The 27,297-nt window shown below is 63.9% G+C and overlaps 2 protein-coding genes across 3 annotated transcripts in view; both read left to right on the forward strand.

Annotated features, from left to right (window-relative positions):
• Nucleotides 1-258, forward strand: part of LOC145723628 (ras-specific guanine nucleotide-releasing factor 1-like) — a 38,782-nt gene extending 38,524 nt beyond the window's left edge. Inside the window, exon 5 of the mRNA XM_081831897.1 lies at nucleotides 145-258. Coding sequence (XP_081688023.1) covers nucleotides 145-258 — 114 coding nt within the window. The remainder of the gene's footprint in view (nucleotides 1-144) is intronic.
• The window catches only part of RASGRF1 (Ras protein specific guanine nucleotide releasing factor 1), a 47,556-nt gene continuing 20,429 nt past the window's right edge, over nucleotides 171-27,297 (forward strand). Inside the window, exons 1-14 of one of the 2 annotated variants that reach the window (XM_081831807.1) lie at nucleotides 171-254; nucleotides 3,284-3,402; nucleotides 5,042-5,202; nucleotides 8,025-8,088; nucleotides 9,690-9,826; nucleotides 11,819-11,901; nucleotides 18,438-18,686; nucleotides 19,369-19,425; nucleotides 21,367-21,740; nucleotides 23,613-23,738; nucleotides 25,024-25,194; nucleotides 25,450-25,556; nucleotides 25,979-26,091; nucleotides 26,813-26,873. In XM_081831807.1, the coding sequence (XP_081687933.1) occupies nucleotides 3,288-3,402; nucleotides 5,042-5,202; nucleotides 8,025-8,088; nucleotides 9,690-9,826; nucleotides 11,819-11,901; nucleotides 18,438-18,686; nucleotides 19,369-19,425; nucleotides 21,367-21,740; nucleotides 23,613-23,738; nucleotides 25,024-25,194; nucleotides 25,450-25,556; nucleotides 25,979-26,091; nucleotides 26,813-26,873 (1,818 nt within the window). In that variant the 5' untranslated portion in view covers nucleotides 171-254; nucleotides 3,284-3,287. The remainder of the gene's footprint in view (nucleotides 255-3,283; nucleotides 3,403-5,041; nucleotides 5,203-8,024; nucleotides 8,089-9,689; nucleotides 9,827-11,818; nucleotides 11,902-18,437; nucleotides 18,687-19,368; nucleotides 19,426-21,366; nucleotides 21,741-23,612; nucleotides 23,739-25,023; nucleotides 25,195-25,449; nucleotides 25,557-25,978; nucleotides 26,092-26,812; nucleotides 26,874-27,297) is intronic. The other variant, XM_081831808.1, reaches the window with a different exon arrangement.

Here is a 27,297-nt window from a genome sequence, read left to right on the forward strand (position 1 = left end):
CCCCCGTCCCACTGTCTCCATCCCTCTTCTGTCCCACCCTGTCCTCCTGTCCCACTGTCTCTGTTCCTCCGTCTGTCTCCATCCCTCCTCGGTCCCTCTGTTTGTCTCCCTCCCTGTCCCCCTGCCCTCCCCCCCCACCACCAGATTCCCAGGTACATCCTGACGCTGCATGAGCTCCTGGCGCACACCCCTCATGAGCACGTGGAGCGCAACAGCCTGGACTACGCCAAATCCAAACTGGAGGAACTGTCCAGGTGAGCCTGACCTCTGGGCGCCCCACGCCGGTGGCCAGGCCCCAGGTCGGGGCTGAGAATGCCCCTCCAGGAGTTCCAGCCCCAGGCGGCAAAAGCTGGTGTTCAGGTTAGGATTCGGAGGCAGGGGCTCAGCCTACAGCAGTGGGAAGCAGAGACTCCGCAAGCAGACGTTTATGACTCTAGCCCAGGTGGGCACTGGGCAGGATGGCACGGGTGGTGTGTCCCTGGCACGGAGGGTTTGGAGAAGGACACTCACAGGGGCCCGTTTCCTCTGTCCTCCAGTGGGGCTCTGTCAGCCCCGTGGCTCCACATGCCCAAGACTCTGGTCTGCAGCCCGCGGTGTCAGTGGGGACACAAGCTGGGGGCCTGCAGTCAGGGCCCCCAACTGCCCCTTCCCAGTCTCCAAAGCCCAGGAGAGCCCAGGGGAGCCTTCTCTCTGCGAGCGCAGCAGCTGAGGGGCCCAGGTGGAAGAGCAAGCTGTGTTCCCAGGACCCTGGGGGAGAAGGATCGGGTCTCAGGCCAAACCCCCGGGCACCCAGGTGCCCCCCACACCCCTGGTGACACCCCGACATGACAGTGGCCAGTGGCAGACGGTGGCCATGGGGGTGGGGAGGAGGCTCAGATTCCAGGGGCATTTTGAAGGTGGAACCAGCAGGAGTCTCTGGCAGGTTAGCTGGAGGAACAGACTGAGGGGGGGAAGCAGGTGTTGCAGGGTCCTGGGCTGAGCAGCCAGGAGGGTGGAGGAAAGTGCAGGAGGGGCGGTTTGGAGGGGAGTCCTTCCTGTTTCGTGGACCGGAGCTGGACAGCTGTGGCAGAGATGGTGGGAGGGAAGCAGGGCATTGGTGTCTGGAGGTCAGGGGTCGTCACGAGACTGGTGAGACCACCCCGGGGGGCTCCACGGTATGGGGGCCGGACATGAGGAGGGGCCCTGGGCCCAGAGACGGGCTGCCGGAAGCTGCGAAGGATCGGCCCGCAGCCTGTGGAGCCCCACAGCAGCCCTGCCGGGGCCCTAAGAGGCTTCCTCAGGCCGACCCGGGGCAGCCAGTCAGGCCACGGCTCCCCCTGGGCAGAGGGAGGACCGCTGGGCCAGGGCGGGCAAGGGTGTTAGCAGGGTGTGATTGCAGACTCACAAAACCTCTGTCCTTTCGAGTCCCAGGGAGCCACATCCTGCACTCTCTTCCCCAGGGAGAAGGCCTGAGGCACTTGTAAGGCAGTGAGGCTCTCGTCACCGTGGGGCGCCCTGTCCCCGTGCACACAGGGGTGCAGGGGGCAGACGTGGGCCAAGGTGCTTGGCCTGAGACCCCAATTCCTATCCCCGAGGGTTCCGCGCATCCCGCCCCATCACCTGCACCTGCCCCAGAGCGCCGCCCTAGTGCACGGAAGGGGGCTTTCCCGTCTCCGCAACATCGGCCCTTCCCCCTCGCCCTGCCGGGGCCCCAGGAGAGTTTCTAGGCCCCCTGGCTGTGCTCACAAACACCCACCTCCCTGGGACTGGCTCCCACCCGCCTCTGGGCCTGCCCCTCCGTCCTCCTGACCCCCACCTGCCGGGCTCCCTGAGAACCGGGCAGCACTTCCAGCCCCCCGTGTGCATGAGCCCCCGCTGCGCGTGCAGCCTGGGGACCCCGATGCAGACCCCAGCCCAGGGCTGGCGCGGTCTGAGCAGCGACAGTCCACGCGTGTCTCACGGCAAAACCAGGTTCGCTGCTTTGGAACCACCCCCTTATTTTCACGAACGACAGCCCTGCTGGGGAGACTCCTCACCCTCTGGAGAAGAGGTGGTTCCCATCCCCTGTGGCTGCTTCCCAAGCCGTGGCTGCTTTCCGGGTCCCACGTCCCTCCCGGAGGCGGGCTGGGGCTGGGCTCTGCGGACAGCATCGCTGGGGTGCCGAGGCCCCATGCCGAAGCCCGGGTCCCACAGCCAGAAGAAACCACAGATAACAATGCTTTCCGAGTTCCGACCGCTGATCGCCGCTCTTCACCAAAGCACCTGCCGAGCGCCAGACGTCAGGCCAGGGCATGAAACCCGTTATCTCCCCCACCCCCGTGAAAGCCTCCAGGTGGGGGGACTAGGCCAGGCGCCTCCAGTACTTGCTCGACGTGCTGACTCCCCCAGCGCACACCCAGCCTGACCAGTGTCCCCTCCCGTTGTCCCGGGGTTGAACTGGGTGACGTCCCTGTGGGAACTGCCAGCCCTTAACTCGCGGAATCAGCCCCTCCTGGAGCAGGCGGGGCACTTCTAACAGACTCCTCGCAAAATTACTTATCACCTTCCCGACCCCTGGAAATCCACGCGCCTCTTCTCCAACACCTCCCCCCACCCCTCCGCCACACGCTTGTTTAAAAGCAGGTAGATGGTGCCACCTGCTGGAGAGGAGGGGCGTTGCGGCAGTCAGAACAGGACAGAGTTGTCCGTGGGCTCAGATGAGGGACATGCTGTGTCCGGCTTCCCTCCCGGGTGTGTGGGAGCCTGTGGATGTAAACTGCAATCAGTCTCTCCCTGAGCCAGCTGGCTTGCCAGCGCTCCAAAACTCAGCCATTCCAGAACCCAAACAGTGTTAAGGAAACAACCGTATAAAGAGCGTTCAAGGGGCAGAAACAGCAAGTGCAAAGGCCCTGAGGCAGGGATGAACTTGGTTTGTTCTGTGGATAGAAATAAGGCCAGTAGTGGGATAAGGGGCAGAGTAATGAACAAAGGATGTTTGCTGAGCTCCCATCGTTCTCCCCATTCTGCCATTCGGTTGCACATGGCTCAGACTCTCAGATCAGACAGACCTGCTTCTCACTGTTAACCTCCATTTCCTTTTTCCTGAAACAAGAACGCCTGCCTCCTTGGGTTTCCCGAAGAAGAAAAGGAGACCATGCCTGCCTGTAGAGTGTCCAGCACACAGCGGGCACTCAATAAATGCGTGTCCTCTCCCCCTTCATGACTGCAGGCCCTGAGAGTCCTCAGGGCCAGGCTTTCCCGCTGGGTCTGGCTAGAGGCCTGGCGTCCCCTCCTCCTGCCCCTGACTTATTTCCCGTCCCTGCAGGATAATGCATGACGAAGTGAGCGAGACGGAGAACATCCGGAAAAACCTCGCCATTGAGCGCATGATTATTGAAGGCTGCGAGATCCTGCTGGACACAAGCCAGACTTTCGTGAGACAAGGTAGGCCCCCCCACCCCCTGGTCCCCTCCAAGTGGCATGCCTGCAGAGTGTCCCGAGGCCACTGGAGGGCTGTGGGCATCACATCCACGTACGGGTCCTGTGGGTCTCCACGGCTTCCTTCCCTCCAGAGGTAGACGCGCTTCTTCCCAGATGGTCTGGTGTGTCTGTCGTGCATCCTAGTAAACGCTGACACGTGTTTTTGGGGAGAGAGTGGGAAGCCGAGGACGACAACAGATACAGACCGGCCCTGGATCACAAGCCTTTCTGGCACAGGCAGTGTGGCTCAGTCCCTCTGTCCTCTGCTCGTCATCCTTGGCCTCTTGGGGAGCCGCATCTGGGAGGCACAGCCCCAGTGAGGGCCAGGGAGGGGGCTGGCTGCCCACGCGGGGCGGCTGGAGCTTCATTGCACCTGAGGGGTGCCCCGCCCAGAGCCCACGTTCTGTGGGCAGAGGCTTCTGCTTGCAAGCCCCGAGGTCCTTCTATCCGGCCCTGGGACTCTGACCAGAAGAAAGGCTTGCCAGCCCCTCGTCCAGCCTGGGCAGCTGGCTCTGCACACGTCCTCAACTTGGAGTTTTGCTCTGAGCCCCTGCGTGGCCCCCGTACCCTTCCCCAGCCTCGGTCTGCTTGCCTGAGCCGCACCGGGCCCGCGCTGGAAATGCCCAAAGAATGGCCGCCCCTGGCATGGGCAGCGTCCCCACAGACCTGGAATCTGCTCTGTTCCCCAAGCAGAGTGTTTCCTCCCCTCCCATGGGGCCGTACTGGACCTGGAACCGGGCAGGGGCGTCCAGAAAGCCCTTTCTCACTCGTTAGTCATGCATCGAGCGCGGACACCTGCCTCGTTCATGCCGGGCCAACGCTGGGCTCCAGGGACACCCCGAGACTAGACCTGCGGGGTCAGGGGGCTGTGAGGAGACAGACGCAGGGCAGGGGTCCAGACAGGGATGGACACGGGAAGGGGGCAGAGCGGGCGGGGGTGGGGAGGACAAGTAGGAGTTCTCGGGCTGGAAAGGAAGGGCTTTCCGGGCTGGGAGTGGCACTCAGGAGCACGGTGATGAGCTGGAGCCAGGCGGCCAAGGAGGGAGGCGGCGCAGGAGGGGGCGTGCCCATGCCTGACCGGGAAGGCCTTGAGTAGGTGGGAAGGACTGCGTGCTGTGTGTGCCAGGGGCGGGGGCCAGCGCAGGGGCGCAGGGGGCTTCGTCCCCAGCACCTGCTCCCAGCACCCGGTGTCCGGGATGGGGCTCAGTCTGACTCTGCAGCCCACGGGCCGCACCTGATTGGTGATGTCTGCCCGGTGCGGGCCGCGGGGCTGTGCGCGGTGCTGATCCGTCCAGGCCAGCTCCCCACGTGTGCTGCCCCCCACACCCAGCCCAGCCCTGCGTGCCCGCCACACAGGCCCTGCCCTGGAGGGTTCCTCCGCCTGGCAAGGCCCTGGCCGGGGGTTGGGGGCCCTGCCGGGAGCCCTGCTCAGCATGCCTCTGCCATCGGGCTGACGGGGCCGAGGGAGCATCGTCCGGCGTGTGCACCTGCTGCCAGGAACCAGGACTCCCTGGTCCCGGCGTTGGGACCGCCGCAGCTGCCGAGCTGGCCAGAGGTGAACGCAGCTCTGGGACTGGGCTCAGGGTCTACCCCCCACCCACAGGCTCCCTCATCCAGGTGCCCCTGTCTGAGAAGGGCAAGATCACCAGGGGCCGCCTGGGGTCTCTGTCCCTGAAGAAGGAGGGCGAGCGGCAGTGTTTCCTGTTCTCCAAGCATCTGATTATCTGCACCAGGGGCTCTGGCGGGAAGCTCCACCTGACCAAGGTAGGGGCCGCTGGGGCTGGGCTTGGGGGGGCTCGTGGTGGGCACCGCCCTGCCCAGGACCCGTGGGCAGAGACGCGGAGTGCACACGCGTGCGCTGGTACAACGGGCGGGCTGGAGGGAGCCGGCCGTGGTCGGGTTTTCCGGAGAGATCGTGGGAAATGGGAGGGTGAGTGGTGTCGGGACCCCAAGAGAGCCCAGCTGCTGGTGCCAGGGCAGAAGAGCCAGGGGGTCCAGACGAAGCCCTGAGGGTGCACCCGCACGTGTGTGTGTGCGCGCCGCGGTGTGGGAGGGGCCGGGTGAGAGCCGCTCAGGAGGCGCTCACACACAGGGCCAGCCCTCGGCACCTCGCGGCCCCACCCGAGACCCCACACACTCAGCTAACTGGCCCATCCCACAAGGAAAGGGGAACACTGAAACCCGTCAGGGGAGATGCCGTGGTCGCGAAGCTGGTTTCCGAGGGCGAGGCTTCTCCGTGGCCTCCGGATGAGGGCAGCCCTGCGATTTCCCCAAATGCGGGAAGCTCGACTGCATCGTTTGTGGTGGGGGGCAGTGCACTCCAGCTTCCCCCCCACGATGAGATGGTCAAAAAGGGAAAAAGTGAGGGGAATCGGCACCTCAAGCCCCTCCCGCTCCTTCCCAGACCGCAGGCCTTGGCTCGTGCCGTCGGCTTCTTTCTCCCCCGGAGCACCGCCTTCCTGTCCTCCTGGCTGCTCAAACGGCACGGGGAAAGGTGCACCCTGGGCAGGATCTCCTACTCCCCAGCTCGCATATCTCGCGGCTCTGAGTTCAGGCTCTGGCCCCCGTCTCTGCCTCCGTTCCTCGTCTGCAGACTAGGGGTAACAATCCCCAGCAGGGGCTCTGCGGGGGCACAGGTGGCGGGCGGCTGTGCCCGGTTGAGGCGAAGCACGTGGGCCTCTGAGCAGGGCTCCCCTGGAAGCTTGCTTCGGTGGACCTGGCGTCTGAACACGCCGCGGCCGAGAAAGGGCCGGAAGGTGCCGGAGCGTCAGGCAAACCGTCCTTCCAGACCCTGGATGCCTGGCCCGTAAGCTCCCGAGAGCTGCTACGAGAGCAGGGAGCGCTTTCCTTGTTTCTGCCGCGAGGCTCTGCGCCGGTGGGAGGATGTCCCCCAGGAGGCGGCAGCCAGCGGGACAGGTCGCGCGGAGACCGAGTCTGAAAACACGTGTTTTTCTGTTTGTGAGTTTTCTCTTGTTTCGGCCGGGGCGGGGGTGTTTGAGCTTCTAAAGCCCCTCAGCATAAAGAACAGGGGAGTGCTGTTCCAACGCCCGCAGGGCCCCCAACTAGAGGTGCCCGCCAAGCCTCGGTTTACCCATCTGCACACGGGAGTGAAGACACCCGCTTCAGGGGGTGCTGTGAGGATTAAGGGAGTGGGTGCAAATCATGAGTCCAGCGCCTGGGACGCGGTGTGAGCTCGGCGGGTACAGATCGTCGTCCCTCTTGCTGCCGCGATGAACTACAACGATCGTGGCCGCGAGCGCGCGCGTGATTACCCGCCCACCTCACGTGCATCCGCCTCCGAGACAACCCGCTGAAGCAGATGCTGTTCCTTCCCCGTCTGTAAGAGACGTCTAGAAGCCCGCCCATGGCAGAGCGGGGCTTTGAACCCAGGCCGGCCGTCTGGCTCCGGGATCTGTGCTCCGAAACCACAGGCTGAAGTCAGGCTGCTTCCCGACGCCCTGGGACACGTCCCAGGATCTAAAACTTCGGCAGGATCTTCGGGAGAAAGAGACTGTCAGAGCAACGGGCTTTGCAGACGGTCAAGCCGGGGGGCTTGCCGAGGCCGCCGAAGAGCAAAGCGAGAACCCAGGATTTGGGGCCGCCTCTGCGTCCCAGGGGCAGCCTGCCCTGCAAACACTGTGGCCGGGTCTCTGTTGCCATCAGTTCTCACATTACGTGTCCGCGCCGGGTGACAAGTTACCCCCAGACGGAGTGGCTCACGGCAGTCATGGTCTCTCAGATGCCGAGCCGGGCGGCCTGGAGCCCCTCGGCTGGGTGGCAGGGGGTGAGGGTCTCACAGGGTTGCATCCAGGCCCAGGGGCTGCATCAGCCTTCCCGGGGTGGCCTCCCCACGTGGCAGTCAGCTGAACACGTGGTCCGAGGGACACCCAGAGAGCAAGCAGGAGGTGCACGCCATCCGAGAAGCAGGCCACCAGCCCAGCCTGCACTCGAGGGGGAGGAAAGCCGACCTCACCTTTTGAGGGGGTGGAGATCGACATCTTCCACCCCCACAGTCGTGGCCCCTGTTCCTCACGGAACCGGGGTGTCTCACACCCAGGAGAGGCTCCCACACTCGAGGATGGGAGGCGCTTTCCCAGGTGTCCCTCAAAACAGGCAGCCAGCAAGTGACCTGGGCGAGGTCAGGCCTCGAGGCCCTCCCCGACCCCAGCGCTAGCGGCCAGATGACCTCGGGCCAGACCCCTCCCCCGGATCTCCTCTCCTTACCTGTAAAATCAGAATGGGACCTGTGACGCATCCGGTCAACTGCCCTGTGTCCCAACTGGTAACGCGAAGGTGCAGCCCAGGCTCGGGGGGTCCAGCCTGTGCAGACTGCACCCCCTGCCGTAGGTGTCCCTTGACCCTCATTTGGGGGAGCCGTGTGAGACGGTCCCACCTGATCCACCGCCTGGGGTTTCTTACGTGAGGATAATGTCCTTCGACACGAAAACCACAAAGCCCACGGGGAACACGACATGCACACGTGTGCGTATGTGCATGCACAGCTGTAGGGCCGTGTCCCGCCCCGATATGCGGGGCTCTGCCCTGCGTGTCCCCGCTGACTGGAGGTGGTCCCTGCTGTCTTTCAGAATGGGGTCATCTCCCTCATCGACTGCACCCTGCTGGAGGACCCAGAGAACACGGAGGAAGACGGTAGGTGTGCGAGCCGCTCATGACACCCCCTCGCCCCGGCCCAGTCTTGCTGGGGGGGAGGGAGGGCGCTGAGGTGTGGCGGTCCCGGTCCTGGACCCAGTGAGGCCGGCCAGCAGGTGGGAGCCTCCACGCTCCTCGGGCCTGTTCAGTTTGGGGTCCCAGCACCCCCGTGAGCGCCCGTCATTCACGTGTCCGTGGGTCCCACGCACAGTGGCTCCCCTGGGTCATGCAGAAGGGGCCGGGGAGGCACGGCTCTGTCCTCCAGTGGGGCGGCAGCCCCAGCAGGGAGGGGGACTCGGTGGGGAGGTGGGGGGCGGGCGAGCTGGTGTGGGGGCTTCTGTGGGAGTTTCTTCCCCGGGCGTCACTGGGGGATGGGTCACTACTGTCTCTTGATTGGGCTGACGTTGGTCCTCACGTCCCTTCTGCTCTGCCCCCCACCCTCCCCTTGGGGGGACCCCAACGGGACTCTGCATCTTTGCCCTTCCCCAGACTGGGGTGCCTCAGGGCGGGGCTGTGTCTGAACCACCTCAGATCGGGGGGCCTGCAGGGGGTCCGGGGCCCCGTCCACTCTCACACACACATCCCCGGTCAGCCTTTCCTGCCCCTGCCCTGGGAGCCGAGCCATGCTGCCCCCAAGGGCAGGACAAACGTGTAACGCGGTCCACCCGGAGCGCTTGACCTGCTCTAATCTTGGCCGCAGCTGGGCCACGGGAAAGCCCAGACTCGAGCAGAAGGGTCATGCTCCCCACTCGGCGCGCTCGCTCACAGGCACCCCGCTTCCCAGAGCAACCAGCACCGTCCCAACCCTGAGCCGCCACCGGAACAGGGGCTCCCGTGCCCAGCACAGAACCTGAAAACTGAGTGTCAGAACTGGAAGGGTGGGGCCCCAGACACGTCACATCCACTCTGTACAGGACATGGTCTGCAGCCTGGGCGGGGGGGGCAGGGCCCCCCAGGGTCACATAGCCAGTGACGGCAGAACAGGGCCCCACACCATTCCACCCCACTCGCTGTACCCCCAGTTAATGCGGGCACCCTGGAAGGCACCCATAAACTGTGCTCTCAGTCTCCCGAGAGTGCAAGGAAGTTCTCAGGTTAGGAATAGTAACAAAAATACCTAGAATGTACTTTGGCTTTGGGAGGCTCAACACAGAGCTGAATGTCCAGTCCGGCCCATAAACAGTGACGATCTGAATTTCCCCTTCTGGCCCCGTTTCACCTGGGGGTAGCGGGCGAGTCTGGCGGTGAGGCCGGTTCTAGTCCTGGCTTCACGGCGGCTGCCATGTCTCTGGGATGTCCTCACTCTGGACCTCAGCTGCCTGTTGGCAAAATGAGGGCAGAGGCCGACCCCCCAACCCGGGCTCCCCGGCTCTGCTGCTGGGATGGCCCCGCGTGCTCGTGAACGACTCCTCAGTCCACGCCTTTGCACATCTCTGGAGTGGGGGTTCTTCACCGACGGGGGGAGGAGATGTTCTGCAGGGAGCGAGGGGCCGCTGCAGGGCCTTCGCCCGCAGGTGACACAGGGAGGGCATCGTTACGATGTTTCCCAGCTCACAAAGGGCCCCGCTCATTCTGCTAACTCCATGTTTTGCAACTGGAAGCCAAAGGATCCAACCAAGACATAGACCACTTGGATTTTAAGATCGGGGTGGAGCCCAAGGATTCCCCGCCTTTCACGGTCATCCTCGTGGCCTCGTCCAGACAGGAGAAGGCGGCGTGGACCAGTGACATCAGCCAGGTGAGCAGGATCACCTGTTCCTGGAAGCATGCGGTTCCGTCATGCCTGAGCTCTTGGGGCCCTGGGGGCAGGGTTCTGATGGAAAAGACGCAAGTGTCCTCCAGGTCCAGCCCCGGCCAAGGCTGAGGCCGGCCGTCCCCTCCCATTGGCAGTCTGGGCGGGGAACCCCTTGCACCTGGATCATGCCCTACAGTGATTTTTAAAACTCCAGATTCTGGAGCTCCCCTGGGGTTGCCTACAGACTTCCTAGATGCAAATTTCGGGCACGAAGCCTGGGAATCTGCCATTTAGCACATACGCCCCAGGCCATTGGCACACACAGAAAAGTCTGAGCACCACCTCCCTAGGATGCTGGGCATCACAGCGTTTGGAGAGACAGGAAGGGCCCTGCAAGGCCTAGCGTCAGCTATGCAGAGAGAAGGCTTGGCCTCTGCCTTTGCACACGCGTTAGGGCAGCGCACCCCACTGGGAGCAGCACGCACGGGAAGCAGAGACTTCCCAGGGACCGGTGAGCAGACCCAGGGGGCGGTGGGCTCCCGCGGGACCAGGGCAGAGGCTGAGTCTGGAAGAGGCTGTCAGTGGCCCCGGGCTGCGGGACAGGCCTCTCCCAGGGTTAGCGCAGGCCTGTCCCCAAAGCGGGGAGCTCGTCCAGGCCATGTGTCTGTGGGCTGCTCTCTGCAGACTGGGCGAGCATGCTGGGGAGCAGCGGACGGTGGGAGCAAGGGGACAGCGAAGCTGGGATGCCCCTGTTGGGGGCGGGAGGCCTGGGGCAGAGGCTCCGCTCTATCTAATGGTGGGCCCCCCAGCCCTGGTTTTTATGCCCCACTTCTGGGCTGCCCAGACCGCCCGCTCCCCCGGCCCTCTGGCCTGCCTGCCCATCTGGAAATGCCAGAAGGACGACACAGGTCCGGGGGGCGCGTAGCGAGTATCCGCTCTTCCTGCATGCTAGCACCTGTTCTCAAAGCTCCCAGCGCACCCCAGAGAAAACCGGAAACTAGGAAACCGTGCCGATGGCAGTGGGGGGTCCCCAGCCCTCCCCTGGGATCCCGATGCCTCCGGGGAACCTTGTCCTCGACCAGGCACCCGGCTTTCCACTGCTGCGGATAGAACCAGAGCCGAAGGGAGCCTCAGAGCCGCGGGTTGGAGACGCTGGGCTGGGAAGTGCAAGGAACAGGAACCGCCCTCTGACTGACCCCGTCCCAAAGAATGGGGGGAGGGGGGTCCAGCCTTGATGGGACACTGGTCCCCAGCAGACCGGGTGGGCCGCCCCCGCTGGGCTGGCCCCTCTGCCAGCGCCCCCCGAAACACGCACCCTTGAAACCAAGACATTGTGAGATGTGCCCGCGGCTAGGAGGGGAAGGCTGGGCGGCAGGGGCGAGGAGAGGGGAAGGACCCCCCAGAGATGTACTGTTTGTTTGGGGGCAGTTCTTATTCGAAGCAGAACGTGGATTTTGAGTTTTTCCGAGGCTGAGGGAGACGTGGGCCTCTGTGCCCCTAGTCCCAGCAGCCTGGCCTCTCCCAGACGGGGTTTCGAACGTGGAAACCGTCTGCGGCCCCAGAGCGTGGCCGTGGCTGAGAGAGGACCAGGGTGCAGGACCGCGTGCACGTGTGTGCAGGGTCGTGGAGGCTGGTGCCGGCTGCAGTGGACCTGACCTGGCCCTTCCCGCCAGGCCCCAGAGGTCAGCGACAGAGCGGCCGGGTCGGGTGCCCCCGTTTGCCGACAACCCAGCTAGATAGGCATCATCCGCGCTTCGAAGTTAGGGACAGGAAGGCCCAGGGAGGTCAGGCGAGTCCCCAAAAGGTCGCTGGAGTCGGAGGTGGCCCCCGGTGGGAGTGAAGGGAGGCTGCAGCCGACCTGCCCTTGCCAGGACGACGCTCCGGCGTGAGGACCCCGCGTCAGGCTGGGCCCGCGAGCTGCTCCCTGGGCACAGCTGCTGTGGGGCCCGGGTGGCGGCCGTGGCTCTGACCCTGGGGCCCCCCCCCTGCTTCCAGTGTGTGGATAACATCCGGTGCAACGGGCTGATGATGAACGCGTTCGAGGAGAACTCCAAGGTCACCGTGCCGCAGATGATCAAGTAAGTAGTGTCCTACAGCCCGGCGGGCTCGCGACCCAGGGACGGCCGCAGCCACGGCCCAGCGGGCTCGCGACCCGGGGACGGCCGTGGTCACGGCCACAGTGGGGCATTGGACCGCCGGCTGCGGGTCTTCCAGACACGCCGGGCTCCATCTTTGGGGCTTGGGGGCATCTGTGTGCTTGTTTGTTTTAAGTTAACATGTATTCGAATGGGGGCTCCGGCTTCATTTTTGTTGTTTTTAAAACGTGGATTTTTGTGGTCGGCTGTTTAAATGGTAACAGGAGTGAAGCTTGATGCATTTATTTTAATGACTATTTTTTTTTCCTAATTACAAAATGAGAACATTTCGGAAACACAGGCTCCAGGGTCACGGCGTTTGTCTGAGCGATCACGGGGGCAGACGGGGGGGCATCCACTGAGCACGCGGTCGGAGCTCCCAGGTTGCACCAGGCCTGCTGCCCTCCCCCCCAGCGATGCGCTGTCCTGCCCCTTGCCTCGCCCTCCTTCCTGCCCCGTCCAGGCGGCCCAGGGGTCTCTGTCCAAACCTCTGACCTCGGAGCCTGCTGATGCCGGGACCCAAATCTCACCCAGGCCGTGCAGTCGCGGACATCTGGGTGCCCCACTGTCTCTGAGGCTCAAGGGTGCGCTCAGGGCAGGGCGGGTGCATTCTTCAGCACGGTGCGTGAAGGCGCTGCCCCCGGAGCCTTGGTGAGGACAGGGCTGGTGAAGCCGAGGCAGGGTCGTGCACACTAGTGGGGTATGGTTCCGCTCCGTGAGCGCTGGCGGGATCGGAAGGAAGGCCGGAACGTGCAGGTCCCCGGCTCCTGCTCTGTGTGATGGCGGACAAGTCACTTGGTGCTTCTGAGCTCGGGCTTCTCACGGGTAGGGGGGAGGGGACGACACCTCCCTACCAACCTCCTGCATTTGTGTTCTTGTTTGGGGGCAGGAGGAGCTTGCGTCTGTGTTTTTGGTTTCACGTACAAAGAGCTAGCGTCGTTTCTGCAGTTATGGGCGATGCCTACACGACCCACGGGGAAGCTCGCTGAGCGAAGTCCAGCCTGGCGAGGCGCATCCTTGCGCTCCGAGGCACATCCTGAGGCCTGTTCCCGAGCGGACTGTGCTGGCCTGAGCCCGGGCGGTGGGAGCGCGAACCTGGCTGAATTCTCTCGGCGGCCCGGCCGCAGCTGCGGGCGCCCCGTCTGTCTTGGATGCGGCGAGGCACAGGGCGGATTTGCTTTAACGAGAAAATTACAGTCACACGTGGAATTAAATGTGTGGCAGGCGCGCGCTCGTTTTTTGCCGAGGACGCATCATTCAGGCGGCAAAAGTGAGCCAGGCGTCACCTGTGAAGGAAAAATAGCTAGTTTTAAGCTATGACGGTGACAGAGAGGAGGGAGCGTCCAAGCCAGAATGACCGCGCCGAGGACACTCGCCCCCAGGCTCGGGCAGGCGTGGCCACGTGCGGCGTCCTCGGTCTGTGAGAGCCGTGGGGCGGCGGCCCCTGGCACGCTGGGGAGGACGCCCCCCAGAGGGGACACCAGAGCCGGCCGTGAAGATGATGGAGGGGAAGGGCGCTCTGGGAGGAGGGAAGGGCATGAACGAAGGTGCAGAGGCAGGATAGCGCGTGTGCGTTGGGGATGATGATTAGCCCCGTAGGGCGGCAGGACCGGCAGAGCGGAGTGTCGTGGGGGAGGCGACCGGCCGCCGTGTTCACTGCCAGAGGAAGGTCCTGGGACAGGAAGGAGCCCGTCAGAGCCCAGTGCATCAGAGCTAAACGCGCGTGAGCAGCTGGGGCCGGGCTGGAGTGGGTGTCACACTGGGTTCCACGGCGTCTCTGGCCCCAGCAGCTTCCCCACCCGGCGTGCAGGCCCGACCGGCTGGTCCGCCAGGGGAAAGCCCCTGGCCGGCCGCACACCTGTGTCTCCGCTGAGCTGTCCCCGCGGGTGTGCCCGGCCCGGGGCAGAGGGTGAAGGGCCAGCCGGGCTGTCACCAGGCATGAACACTGAGCGTCCCCCGTGCCTAGAGCACATCGTGTCCTGAATATTTGGTGCCCACTGGGTCCTCCCTTCCGTGCACGTTCAGCACCGTACAAGCTGAGTTTCCGTGTGTCTGCGTGTCCCACACACAGCTGGCTCCCTCGTCCGTCCCGCTTGCAGCTCTCCCTCATTTTTCACTGCGCTGTTGAGAGTTCTTACACGATCTGCCTCGTGAACGACGGGGCGGAGGGAGGGCAGGGCTCAGAGAAGGGTAACGTGACGGGCGAAGAGTCGGGGTCTCCACCGGGTGGCGCCACTCCGACGGGGAGCGCGTGGGCACCGAGGGCCTGGCTGGACGGCCATTGGGCAGGGGACACTCCCTGTATCAGTGCCCACGAGTCTCTGAGCTCCTGGCCCAGCCCCCACATCAGACGGACCCAGGAGTGGTCTGATCCAGGGTTTGCGGCATGAAGAGGCATGACGTCCCCTGCTGCCTCCTGACGCGTGTCCGGGAGCTCCGGGGCGTGGGCGCGGGTGGACACCGGCGAGAGGAGGATCCACAGCCACGCAGAGAGCTGAGGACCCTCACCGCTCCTGCCCCAGGCTCCGGGGCGCCATGGTGGTCCCCGCATGTGGCCTCAGGGACGGGGGCTTCGAGGTGGAGCGCCCTCCCGGAAGCCCAGCTGCTCAGCGACGCCCGGAGGCGGGACGCGCTTGGAGCTCCCGTCCCGAAGTGTGGACGAGAGTGAAGAGAGAAGCCGGGCTGAGCCCACAGTCAGGAAGGCTGGCGTCATTCCCGTGGGGCCGCCGCAGATGCTTCTAATGGACCACGGCGATCTTTCAGGCCGGCCCGCGAGGGAGTCATCGGAATGGGCGCCCCTGTAACGCACTCTCCCCTTTTACTGACGGAGGCTGAAGTCCAGGCTGGGTTTGCACAGTGGACAGAGGCCCTGTGACCGACAGGGGCGGCCAGTTCAGAACAGAGGAGAAGGGGGACGGGCGGTGTGTCCAGCCTTCTCTACCCATCCAGACGCAGGAGCCCAAAGAGAAGGTGCTAGAAGCAAACGGCTGCAGAGGGGCCAGCAGTCCCCGTGAGGAGGCCGGGCCCGGGCCGGACACTCTGGGGCCCGGGCGCGGGAGGTGTCCACGCTCCTGGGACGGACCGCCGTGCAGGAGCCCCTCAGCCGCGGGCTGGGTGCCGCCAACCGGGAGCGCTCCAGCCTGCAGACGCGTCTTCTCTCTCGTTCTTGTGTCCATCTCCCCTTCCTCTGGAGACTCCCGGCGCCGGTCCCTCTCTGCGTCCCCCGTGGGGCTTACGTTTTCCCTCGCTGGCTTAGCCCCTTTGCTGCTGCCGGAGACGGGACACTTCCTCGGGCGTGCTCGGGGCGTCCCTCCGCTGGCTTCCGAGCGCCCCGGCCGCTGGTTCCACAACCTCATCTTCGGCTTCCAGGAAATCTTTGTGATCTCAGGTAATCGTGTTTTCCTGAGTCACGGTGGACCCACGAAGCCAGGGTTTTGTAAAGCGTCTGTGTCTTGCAGCGGAGTTTCCCTGGAAGGCGTCATTCCATCTATTTCTCCAGGAAGGTCCTTCCAACCTGTGGTGTCTTCACGGGCTCTGTGGCTCTTTCCTCATCCTGGAAGGAGTCCCCGCTGCCCTGCCCATTGGAGGCACTCGGTAAAAGTGGTCTCTTTTCCCGGGAACATTTTGAACCCCAGGGACGTGTCCAGAGAAGGCCTTGAAAGGGCAATATCTGTGCTGCTGGACGGGAGACCCCCCAGGAGAGCCCGTGACCCCGTTTACGACCCGAACGAACAGAGCGCCACACCACACACGCCCTGGGTCCCTTTATTAAATGTTCGCAAAAGCCTTGTGAGGGAGACCTCACTCTTGCCAAGTTACAGATCAGGAAAGGGAGGGGAAGTGCCACGTCTAATGACGTAGGGGACTCGGGGTGATAGGCGTCCTTCAGAACCGTGTATTCCAACCCCCAGCCTCGCGTCCTTCACCAGACCCCGGATGCAACACCTGCTCTTGCCGACGACCTGTGTGAGCTGAATTCCTAAGTCTTTAGATCCCCACCCCCGGAAGCTCATTTTGATAAGATTTCCAGGCTTACCCTGTATTTGTTCGTTCCGTAGCCTTCGAATCGTGTCCCACCAGGACACGCGAGAGATTTCAGGCAGCCACCGCCTGCGAAGGCAGGTACAGCTGCCCGTGAGTGAGGATGAAGGGCAAACGGGGCGCAAGGAAGGAGACCTAAAATGAGGCCCCGGGGGGTTACGTGCACTTGCCGTGGACCCGCTGGGAGCGGGCACTGTTTGACCCCAGGCTGCTCAGGGGCCACGCCCACTCGGAAACCATGACTCAGACCCTCACGACCTCCAGATGTGAGAGACCACAGCTGCACAAGACAGGACGGAACACCCCCCCCCGTGGTCTCACCGCCCGGAGGCGCTGCGTGGCGGGACAGCGGTCGGGGCTTCCAGCTCCCGCCACATCGGGAGAGGCCCCTGACCTCAAGCTCCCGGCTGAGAGGGTGCAGCCGTGTGCGCCTGGCCGTCAGGTGACCGGGTCGGCTGCACCTGACACCTGTCGAGGGGACGGAGACGTCCCGCCACCAGATCCAATGCGAAGGTCCCAGAAGAGCCGGGTTGCTCCTGCTGGGATCCCACGCCATGCGGAAATCACTCTGGCCAGGGATGCCGGACTCCGGAAAGTCCAGGACACCTGCCCAACCTTGGAAGTCTTACTTTTAGTCAAATACCTGAGGTCCAGCGATCTGCTGCTGGCTGAAGACCCACCCTCGTACTTTAATAGGCAGCCAAGGGGGAGCTGAAGGGGGGTATGACCCCCCTTGTGGAGGCCGGCAAGGTGAAGGGACAGCGCTGCTAGGGAGCCCCCTCCCGCCCCCCGCCCAGCCTGGAGGTTCCTCACCAACGGCCGTGGCAAGCTGGCTTCATCCTGAGCTGAAGGATGGACAGCTGTGGGTGGGTTGCTAGTGGGAGAAGTCACAGGTAAGAAGAGAAGGTAGTAGGATCGTCAGAAAGCATTAGACTCCTGGGGCCATAACTCAGTGATGTGTTCCACCTGCTGACTGTCGCTCATGGGGGCTTGATTCCTCGCATGGCTCATAGTTTTGATTTGTGAGCTCATTTTCTGGAAGGACTTATCTATGAAGATCTTGCAGAGCCTGGCGGTGCGGTGCCCTGGGGGGCCCACAGCCTGGAACTACTCTTCATACCGTCTGGGGCTCCCAGACCACAGTGGTACCTGTCTGTACTCCAAAGCCCCGGAGAGAGCAAATAGTCTCAGGAGCCTCCGTGCCCCGTCCTCCCTTCCCCCGGAGTCTGGGCTAAACCAGGACACTCACATCTCCCCCGCAGTGGGTAGATTTTTCGAGGCCACTGCCCACGTCCTCAGCCCTCTGTGGGGGTCTCACTCCAACACCCTTCCCGCCACGGAACCCGGGCCTTGCCTTTCCTTATGGAAACCCGAGGCGCTCTGTATCCATAAGCAGCCGATGCTCCAAAGACACATAAAGCATCAGCTGGTTTCCAAATTCCTCTTCATTTTTCGCCCCTAGGAATTTCCCTTATAGCTTTTTTTTTTTATTCTTATGTTAATCCCCATACATTACATCATTAGTTCTAGATGAAGTGTTCCATGATTCATTGTTCGTGCACAACACCCAGTGCTCCATGCAGAACGTGCCCTCCTCAATACCCACCACCAGGCCAACCCATCCCTTATAGCTTTTTTGTCCCTGCTTAGTTTTTCCTGAGATGGAATTCGTGTAACATAAAACTCAGCATTTTAAAGTGTGCGGTTCAGTGGATTTTAGCACATCAGTATGTTGGGCAAACATCACTGCTGCCTGATTGCAGAATGTTTCCATCATCCCCCAAGAGCCCCCAAAAAGGCATGTTAGCAGTCAGGGCCTCACCCCCTGGCGGCCAGCCCTTCTCTGTGTGGGTGGACTTGGCTGTTTGGGAGGTTTCACATAAACAAAGTCGAACGACGTGCGGACTTTGCTCCTGGATTCCCTCACTTGGCGTGTCCTCGAGACCCGCGGCCCTGGGGCCCTTCCCCGCACGTGGTGCCCTCCCCCAGCCAAGCGAGGCTCCCCGCGTGGACACAGCCTGCCGGGCTATTCTCTCAGCAGTGGGCGGACCCGGGGGTTGCCTCCACTTTGGGGCAGTTTTGAATAGCGGTGCCGTGAGCGTTTGCGGGTAGATCCTCTTACCTTGTGATCTCAGGAACACATTATTTCTAAGTTTGTTAACGTTTTGTCCAGAGTTTCGAGGCGTTTTACGCCGGATACGTGGGCGGTTGCCGGGAGCTAGAACCGGCGTCCCGGTGTCCCCTTCTTGCTCAGTGTTGCCCTCCCACACTCTCCTTGTCCCCAGAGTAGTCCAGCCAGTCTTTCGGCAGCCGCCCGCCCGTCCATCTGTCCGTCCGCCCATCTGCGGCGCGTCGGGGAGACTGCGACAGCTGGGGAGACGGCCGCGGGCTCATCGGTGCAGACCCCTGTCTCCCCGCGGCCCTCCCTCCCTCCGCAGGTCCGACACCTCCTTGTACTGCGATGACGTGGACATTCGCTTCAGCAAGACCATGAACTCTTGCAAAGTGCTGCAGATCCGCTACGCCAGCGTGGGAAGGCTGCTCGAGAGGCTGACGGACCTGCGCTTCCTGAGCATTGACTTCCTCAACACGTTTCTGCACTCCTACCGCGTCTTCACCACCGCCGTCGTGGTCCTGGACAAGCTCATCACCATCTACAGGAAGCCCATCAGCGCCATCCCCGCCAGGTGGGCAGGCACCTCCTCTTCCCGACGGGCCCCCGGGGCCTTCCAGGCTGGGAGGGGAGCCGGGCTCGGGGTCCAGGCGGTTGCCGAGGCTGCGACCGGAGTCGGGGGCGGGGGGGGATGCGGGCGCCCCAGGAACCAGCCAGCCCTCTGCACAGGGGCGGGGAGGGCTGAGCGGCCCCAGCCCCGCTGTCTGCCCCTCTGCCCGCGGGCTCTTGGGGTGGGGTGGCGTCTCGGGGGTGCACGCGGCTCTAAGCCCAAGCACAGGGCTTGCCCGCCTTCCCATCTCAGAAAGAAGGGGAGGGGGTGGGCGGGAGGACACAGAGAGGGGCCGAGACCCTCAGCCCTTCCCTGCCGGGACCCCACCCTGCTATGGAGAGAGGGGCGCCCCATCGGGCACACGCGGGCTGGCATGGGGAAGGCAGGCCACCCTTCCACCCCCCGTGCCAGAGAGCAGCCCCACCATCAGGCCAGCCGGGGCCCAGGGAGGCCAGGAGACTCGGCCCCGGGCCCCCAGTGTCCGCAGCTGTTGGGGGCCCGAGCCAGGGCCCTGGGCTGGCCGCGTGCCCTCGAGGCGCCGTCTGAGAGTCGGTGCAGCGGGCAGGGTGGCGGCGACCCTCACTCTCCTTTTCCTCCTGTCCTCTTGCTGTCCTGCTCCAACCGCTGTTCACCTGCCCGCCCCCAGCTCTGGCCAAGCCTCGAGGGGCCCGGTGGGTCACCGCGAGCCCTGGGTCCCTGCCAGGTGAGAACTCGAAGGGCAGGCACGGCCCGCGTCGCAGGCTCGGGGCCGGCCCAGAGAGCCGGCCTCAGGACCGCAGCATCCGTGCTCCAGCTGGGCACCCGGCAGCAGCCTTTACCCCGTCTCCCCGAGGACTTCCCCGGGCGAGAGCCGAACGGAGCGAGGCCGGGCGGGGAGTGACCCCACATGGGCCTGCAGCCCCCGCGGAGATGCACGGAAAGGCAGTTAGCAAGCCCCATGTGGCACGGGGACGGCGAGGCCGAGTCACGAGGGCTGCCCTGTGGTCGGCCAAGTTCAGGGACCGCATCCAAGCCCCCGAGGGACCTCACTGCTCTGGGGGACTCGTCAGGAAGTGGGAGGGGCCAGCAGGTGACTTCCTTTTGTGCCCAGACCCCAGCAGTGGGAAGGCCAGCCCATCCCGAGCCGCAGAGCCCCGCTGAATGTCCCCCACCCCCTGGGCGAGACTTGGGCCCAGAGCCTCAGTTCTAGGGCTGCCTCGAAAAGAGCTGCTGTGTCCCACCAGCTCCCCAGGGCCGCCGGGAGGCCACGCTGGTCCCAAATGAGAGCCCAGGACATGACTGCCCCTGTACCCCAGTCCCTCGGCCTGCCCACACCAGCACTCACAGTCCACCTGCTCTGGCGTCATCGGGGCAGGGCAGGTCTTGTCTCTGCTCTGAACTTCTGGAACCTCCCCAACCTGAGAAAGCTGGACAGACCACCCCCATCCAGGCTGGGCTCCCACGTGCAAACTAAGGGGACCATTCCTGGGGGCCCAGAGGTCTGTCCCGTACAGAACACAGAGCAGACACATTTCACACTTGTGAGCGATTTTATGTATTGTTGCATACATATCACCCACTTCCAGCCTGGCCCTGAGCGGTGGACCCTGGCGTGTGGAGGCAGGGGCCTGACCGGGATTGCTGGGAGATCCCACGTCCCGCTCCCTGCCCCAGGCTTGCCCCCACTCCTGTCTCAGCCTCAGCCTCCCCATCCGTAAACACCCTCAGGACCTGTGTGAGGGCGAGGTCAGAGCGTGTGGGGGACATCAGGCCCTTGTGGACAGAGAGCCTGCTGCTGACGGGGAAGCCTGGGTCCCTGCCCAGACCCCAGGATGGGACACTTGCACGAGCAGACCTCCGGCCATGGGCCATGTCATCACACCGCCTCCTGGCCCTGTGTCCCCTCAAATGCACCTGCTCAGAGGACCAGCCCAGGTGCCAGTGTCCTGAGGTGTCACTTAACTGGCTTTGCTTCTTGGGGCATCGAGCCAAAGGACACCATCAGCCAGAGTGGGAAAAGGAAAGGTTTTCCTTGCAACAAGTAGCAAAAACACCAGGGATGTTTCCCAAAGCTGCGTCCCTCCAAAAACAATCTTGGGAAGTTTTAGGCTAAGGGCAGATGCATGTTGATGGAGGGGCTCACGCGATGCAGAATTCACGGAAATTGGGGCAAAGCTGTCCTGAGCTGGCAGAGCCCAGGTCCGAGCTGAGTGAGGTCACGAGGCCGACGGGGGCTGGCGTCCTCAAGGCCCCTGCTTGCATTGATCCTGGGTGTGGGTGCTCAGAGGGGTTTAAGTCCTGTAAACACAACTCAAGAATGTGTGTCGGGTCGGTCTGGACTTCTGAACCGGCGCTGGGAGTTGAACCACTGGTTTATTGCTCCTGACATGAGGAGGCTGTCCCCCACCTAGAAGTGCGTGTCTGTCCGCACCTTCGGTTCCCTCTAGATCACTACAGCCTGGGGTCTGTTCTGCAATTTCAGCGTCTCCCAGACAGCTCTGCAGGGAGTGTGCTCAGGCGAGCGGTGCCGGGTGGGTGTAGATCCCAAGGTGGCCCGGGCCCCCTGTGTCCTGCTGCCCCCCCCCGGAGACAGGGGGACCCCGGGCCTGGGAAGGCAGCCAGGCCCACGCTGACCCTTGGTCGCCGTCCGCCGTCCACCCCACAGGTCGCTGGAGCTCTTGTTTGCCAGTGGTCAGAACAACAAGCTTCTATACGGTGACCCTCCCAAGTCCCCGCGCGCCACGCGCAAGTTCTCCTCGCCGCCGCCCCTGTCCATCACCAAGACGTCGTCCCCCAGCCGCCGGCGGAAGCTGTCCCTGAACATCCCCATCATCACGGGCGGCAAGGCCCTGGACCTGGCCGCCCTCAGCTGCAGCTCCAACGGCTACACTAGCCTGTGCTCGGCCGTGTCGCCCTTCAGCAAGGCCACGCTGGACACCAGCAAGCTCTACGTGTCCAGCAGCTTCGCCAACAAGATCCCGGACGAGGACGACATGGCCCCTGAGAAGCCCGAAGAGCCCGTGGCTCTCAGCAAGCAGGGTGAGTGGACGCGCGGGCCAAGCCACCCCTTCGGCCCCCGGCCCCACCAGGCTCCCCGAGGGCAACAGGGGCTTGGGGGTCCCGGACAGAGGGTGGTGGCCACGCGCGTGCGAGCCCCGCCTGCAGGGAGGCAGGCAGAGACCCCCAGGGCATCGGATGAGCGGTTCCGTGGTCAGGCTGCCTGACGGTGCGGTTTGTCCTGCGTCCCCGGTCCGTCCGTCCGTCTGCGGGGTGGGTCCTGGACCCGGGAGAGGAGAGGTCAGCAGACCTAGGTCCTGCACCCTGGGCTTCACGGTGCAGACGAGGAACAGGACCACACACGCACATGGGGACATCTGGTATGCTGTGTTCCAGGGATATTCGAGGGGCCCCAGGGGTGGGCGGGGACGGGGTCTGCAGAGTCAGAGAAGGCTTTCTGGAGGGCCCATGTTTTCACCAGAAGGAGGAGAGCATGATGGGGCAGGCAAGACCGAAGCAAGGAAAGGCGTGTGTGTTCAGGAACCGCCTGCGGCTCCGCACGGCTGGAACAGTGGGGGTGGGGGCAACACAGAGACCAGGAGGGACAGGCTGCCAACTCCCTACTCTCAGAGCCCTCCTGACCATTCTGGAAGGGCATCTCCTTGGATGGCTGGGCTGGTGCTCTGTCTTAGTTCAGCTCAGGACACGTCCTGGGTGTCCAGGGCGCACTCTCGGTTAGCACGCATGTGCATGCAGATGCCCGAATGTGCACACACACATGCGCACACACACCTGGGCTGGTTGGAACCCCAGGCCTTGAGGAAGAGGCCTTGGAGAAAGACGCTGAAGATAGGCTGTCTCCTCTGTGCGTCAAGGGGAGGGGAGGGAAGCCCAGTGACTGAGAGTCTGTAACCAAGGGAACAGCCTAGCAGAGAGCCCCAAATGCCAGCCGACAGGGGCAAAGGACAGGGCGAACCATCTGCCCTAAACCCACAGCGAATCCAGGCCTGTCACATCCCGAAATTCAACATGACTCAGTCCTGAAAAGTGATCTCCTAACGGGCTTCTTGACCAGTGATCGAGGGGACCCTGAGCCCGTCTGATTATGCACCCAATCGTGTGTGGGCGTGTGTGTGCAGATGTTCGTTCCTAAAGAGAGGGACTGTCTCGGTCTCAAAACGGTCACGTGTAATTTCACTCTCTTTCCAGTTGGGGAAACTGAGGACCAGATAGGTTAAAAGTTTTTGACCAAGATCTCACTTTTAGCACAATTCATCACTTTTCTCCGAAGTGTGTAAACCATGAGTCTCCCAAGGTTAGGGAGACTGTAAGTTATTGCCAAAACCAGGACACTTTTGATAGTGACCAGAAGTGTGGGACCACAGGCACAGAGCGGGACTTTCCGGGCAACGTGGCACAGACGGTCACCCTAAGTTGCTTCACGCACACGCACATGCTCACGGGTGCACACACAGGCACGCCCACACGTGCATGCACGTTCACACACACACACGCATGCACACAGAGACATACACAAACGCGAGGGGTCACAGGGTACGGCACCTTGTCACTCAGAGTGTGGTCTGTGCCCAGCCACACGGGCATCCCCTGGGGACGCATTAGCGACGTGCAGCCCCGCTCCAGACCCCCCGAGTCAGCACCCGCATCCTAACGAGTTCCCCAGCGGTGCCCGTGAGGGTCTGAGAAGCCCGGGGAGAAAAGAGCCATCTTGGAGACTCATGACCCCCGTTGGCGCAGGAAAGCCTCTGACCACTCCCACGGCAAATACGCTGTCCCGCTTCCTTCAGCCGGCAAATCCCAAACCCACTTTGTTCTGCTTCGGTCGCTTATGGGCCTGAATTTCTAAAGGAGTGACTACTGAAGACACGCGACGTTATTTCTTCTCTGCCCCAGGCTCAGAAGTCTCCGTGAGGGAAGAGTCCGACAACGACCAAAACCAGAGTGACGATGGGGACACCGAGGCCTCACCGACCAAATCGCCAACGACGCCAAAGTCAGTCAAAAGCAAAAATTCCTCAGGTACAGCTCAGCACTTGGACGTTACAGATGGATTCCGGGAGGACACGGGAGGCCCTGGCCAGGAGCCGGGGGCGGGGGAGGGGTCTCGCTGAGTGCAGGCCAGGGACCCGGGCCCCGCGTGCAGGGCCGCCGCCGTGCGTCACAGCCGGCAGGGCGATGGCCGGGCTCGGGCCACTCCTGCCCAGCAGTCACCCCGGCTCATTACCAGACGGTGCAGCAGACGCAGGAGGGACCAGGAGGGGCGGGGGCGGCTCTTTCACAGGGACCCAGGTCCTTTCACCGTCGGGCGGCCTTGTGGAGCGGCAGGTGGGTCCCAGTTACGGACCGAGGGAGGAGACCCTGACAGGGGGTGATAGCCCCCGCCCATGCCTGACTCCTGACCCCGAAGGGTCTCGGGTCCCCACTCGGTGCTCCCCGCCCGAGCCCTCGCTCCGCCTCACCTCCTGGGGCGGCCCCTCGTGCCTCCAGCCCATGGACTCCCCCGCCATGCCGGCCTCCCAGGGAGACCCCGTGAGTCCCAGGCCCGCCCAGCCATGCATCCACGGCCACGGCTTCTCAGAGCCACCACCACGCAAGCATCAGAACTGAGCTCCCTACAGCATAAGTACTGTGCCTTCGTCCTGAGCGAGGATTGCTCTCCAGAGACTTAAAGATGGCATGACAGGCTTCCAGAGTCAGGGTCTGTGGCCGTTACCGCTAAAAGTTAAGCATTATTCGGCACTGATGCTCCACGGTGCGCGACGCCACGTACTTGGGGCCGTGCCCTCTCCTCTAACCGTGCCATCCACTGCTCGGAGCAGGTATTAATGTCCCGATTGCGCAGAGACGCGGCCACACGGCGAGCCAGGCCTCACTCCCCCCCACTGCGCCCACGAGCCCGTCAGTATGAATTCCTGGTGTCAGGTACTGGACGGGCTACGTGCTCATCCCAAATAGGCTGAGAGTGTGAGGAGGCTCATGACTCTGTCTCCAAGCAGCCCGGGCCCGGCTGAGCCCTGGGGGTAAAGGAACATCAGGGGTGGACCGGGCGCTGGCTGGGGACTTCTGCAGACCAGAGAAGGCGGAGGGAGGCGGGGGCTTTCCCTACCCCGAGACCGCCCTGGGGGTGGCACGCCCCTCTGGGGACCTGAGCAGGGGAACAGCCCCCACCTCTGCCTGCTAAGCCCCGGGACGCAGTGGAGACAGGCTGCCCGTCTTGAGGCTGCTGCAGCGTGGGGACCCCCGGTTTCCCGACAGTGAGGGCTGCACCAGGGAAGGCTGAGGGTCGGTTTTGCCCCCTCCACAGAGTTCCCCCTCTTTTCCTACAACAACGGGGTCGTCATGACCTCGTGTCGGGAACTGGACAACACGCGCAGTGCCCTGTCGGCGGCCTCTGCCTTTGCCATCGCCACGGCGGGAGCCAACGAGGGCACCCCGAACAAGGAGAAGTACCGGAGGATGTCCCTGGCCAGCGCAGGTATGCGGGAGGGGGTCCCCTCCCTCCGCGGGCTCAGCCCAGCTGCAGGCAGGCCAGCCCAGCCCCAGGAACTGTCCCCCTCCCGGTGTTCAGGGCTTGCTGCTCTGGGCCTTGGCCAGCACCGACCCCCGGCCGGAAGCCGCCCACCCGCCAACCACGGCAGCAGCCGGCTTCCCCAGGCCTGGGCTTTACATCCAGACGAGCACTGAGCCCCATTTCTAGTCCTCCTGTACCCTCTGTCCCCTGTGCCACCAGGGTTTCCCCCCGACCAGAGGAACGGGGACAAGGAGTTCGTGATCCGCCGAGCGGCCACCAACCGCGTCCTCAACGTGCTCCGCCACTGGGTCTCCAAACACTCTCAGGTGGGTGGGAGGCCCCCGGCGCTGGCCCCCAAGAGCCGCTGCCCTCTGAGACCGCGGGCAGGACCGCGAGCAGGACGGCCTCGGGGGCGGTGGGAGGGAGGGAGCCCAGGTGAGCCGTCCAGCACCCTCAGAAGGGGCTGCTCCGGTGTCTGGCCTGGGAGGGCACCAGGGACATTCCCAGGCCCCGGGGCTGGGTCCCTCCACCTCTGTCTGCAGCAGGGGGCCAAGGAGGTCCGCACCCCCAGAGTCCTGGCCTTGGGGTGCAGCTGGCCAGGGTAGGACCCTTGGTCTTGACCAGAGTTTTATACCTAAGGGCCTCTAGGCTCCCCTGGTGGCCTGCACGGCCAGGGCAAACGAAGACGAGGCAGGCAGCCCTCCGCGTGTGGCTGGACAGGGCAGCGCCAGCGTGTCTCCCCCCACAGGACTTTGAGACCAACGACGAGCTCAGATGCAAGGTGATCAGCTTCCTGGAGGAGGTCATGCACGACCCCGAGCTGCTGACCCAGGAGAGAAAGGCTGCAGCCAACATCATCAGGTATGGGTGGCCTCGGCCCCGCTGAGCTTGGCCCGCTGCGCAGGGCCCAGGCTCTGCCCCACACAGCCGGCCACGGGCAGGGAGCCGGGGAAGCCCTTCCAGGCAGGCTGGCCTCAGGCAGGGGTGCGGGGGCAGAAGCCCCGAGCTGCCGGGGGGCCGTGCGCCCCGCTTCTGCAGACGGGCCCCTGAGCAGGCGGCCTGTGTGTCCTTCCTCCCCTCAGACCTTGGCCTCCCAGAGTCAGGAACCACGTTCTCCCTGCGCAGCCCCCAACTCCTGCCTGGTCCGCGGCGCCCATCGTGGCCGCCGTTCCCGCCCGGGGCTGTTAAATCTTCACGGATTGAGGGTTCAGCTCCGCGGTCACACGAGCCACGTGGCCGCACACGACGCCCCCAGGAGGAGCGTTCACACGGCTGCCCAGAGCTGTGCGGATGGGGCAGGCTCGCTTCTGTCTGCAGGCGCTCGGGGCGTCTGCGGGACGGAAACGGGTTACGTTGTTCATCCCCGATCTCGTCCATCTTCCTCCCGTGCAGACGGGGAGGCCAAGGGTCAGGGAGCTGAGTCCTGACAGTCAGGCCATCAGGGAGACGTCTCTGACAAATGGGCAGTGGGCTCGGGCTCGGGAAGCACAGAGCAGAGACGAGGCAGCCGTGGGGACCTGCCTGGGGAGGCGAGGCGGGGGTGCGGGCTGCACGGGGCCCATCGCGCCGTCTCGTCCCCTAGGACTTTGACCCAGGAGGACCCAGGCGACAACCAGATCACGCTGGAGGAGATCACACAGATGGTGAGCCGGGCTGCCGCTCACCGGGCCGTTCCCTCCAGCACGCGTCCCCCCGGGGCGGCCAGAACCCAGCGCTGCAGACTGACTCACAGCCGCAGAAGTGCGTCCTGTCCCGGTCCTGGAGGCCAGGGGTTGGAAGTCAGGTGTTGCTGGAGGACGCTCCGGGGAGGGGCCTTCCTGCCTCTTCCAGCTTCCCGGAGCCCCGGGCGGCCCTTGGCGTGTGGCCCTGAACCTCTGATGTCCGCCTCCTTGTTCCAGGCGGTCCTCACTCCTGCGCGTTTCTGAATCACCTTCCCTGAGCATGTCTCTCCCTGTGTCTAAGCCCCCCTCTTGTAAAGACTCCAGTCCTGTGCGATTGGGACTCACCCCAATGACCTCCTCTTAACCCGGGCACATCTGCAAAGACCCTATTTCCAAATCAGGTGAC

The sequence above is a fragment of the Leptonychotes weddellii genome, chromosome 9 (genome assembly GCF_054177405.1).
Source record: "Leptonychotes weddellii isolate Sample4059 chromosome 9, ASM5417740v2, whole genome shotgun sequence".
NCBI lineage: Eukaryota > Metazoa > Chordata > Mammalia > Carnivora > Phocidae > Leptonychotes > Leptonychotes weddellii.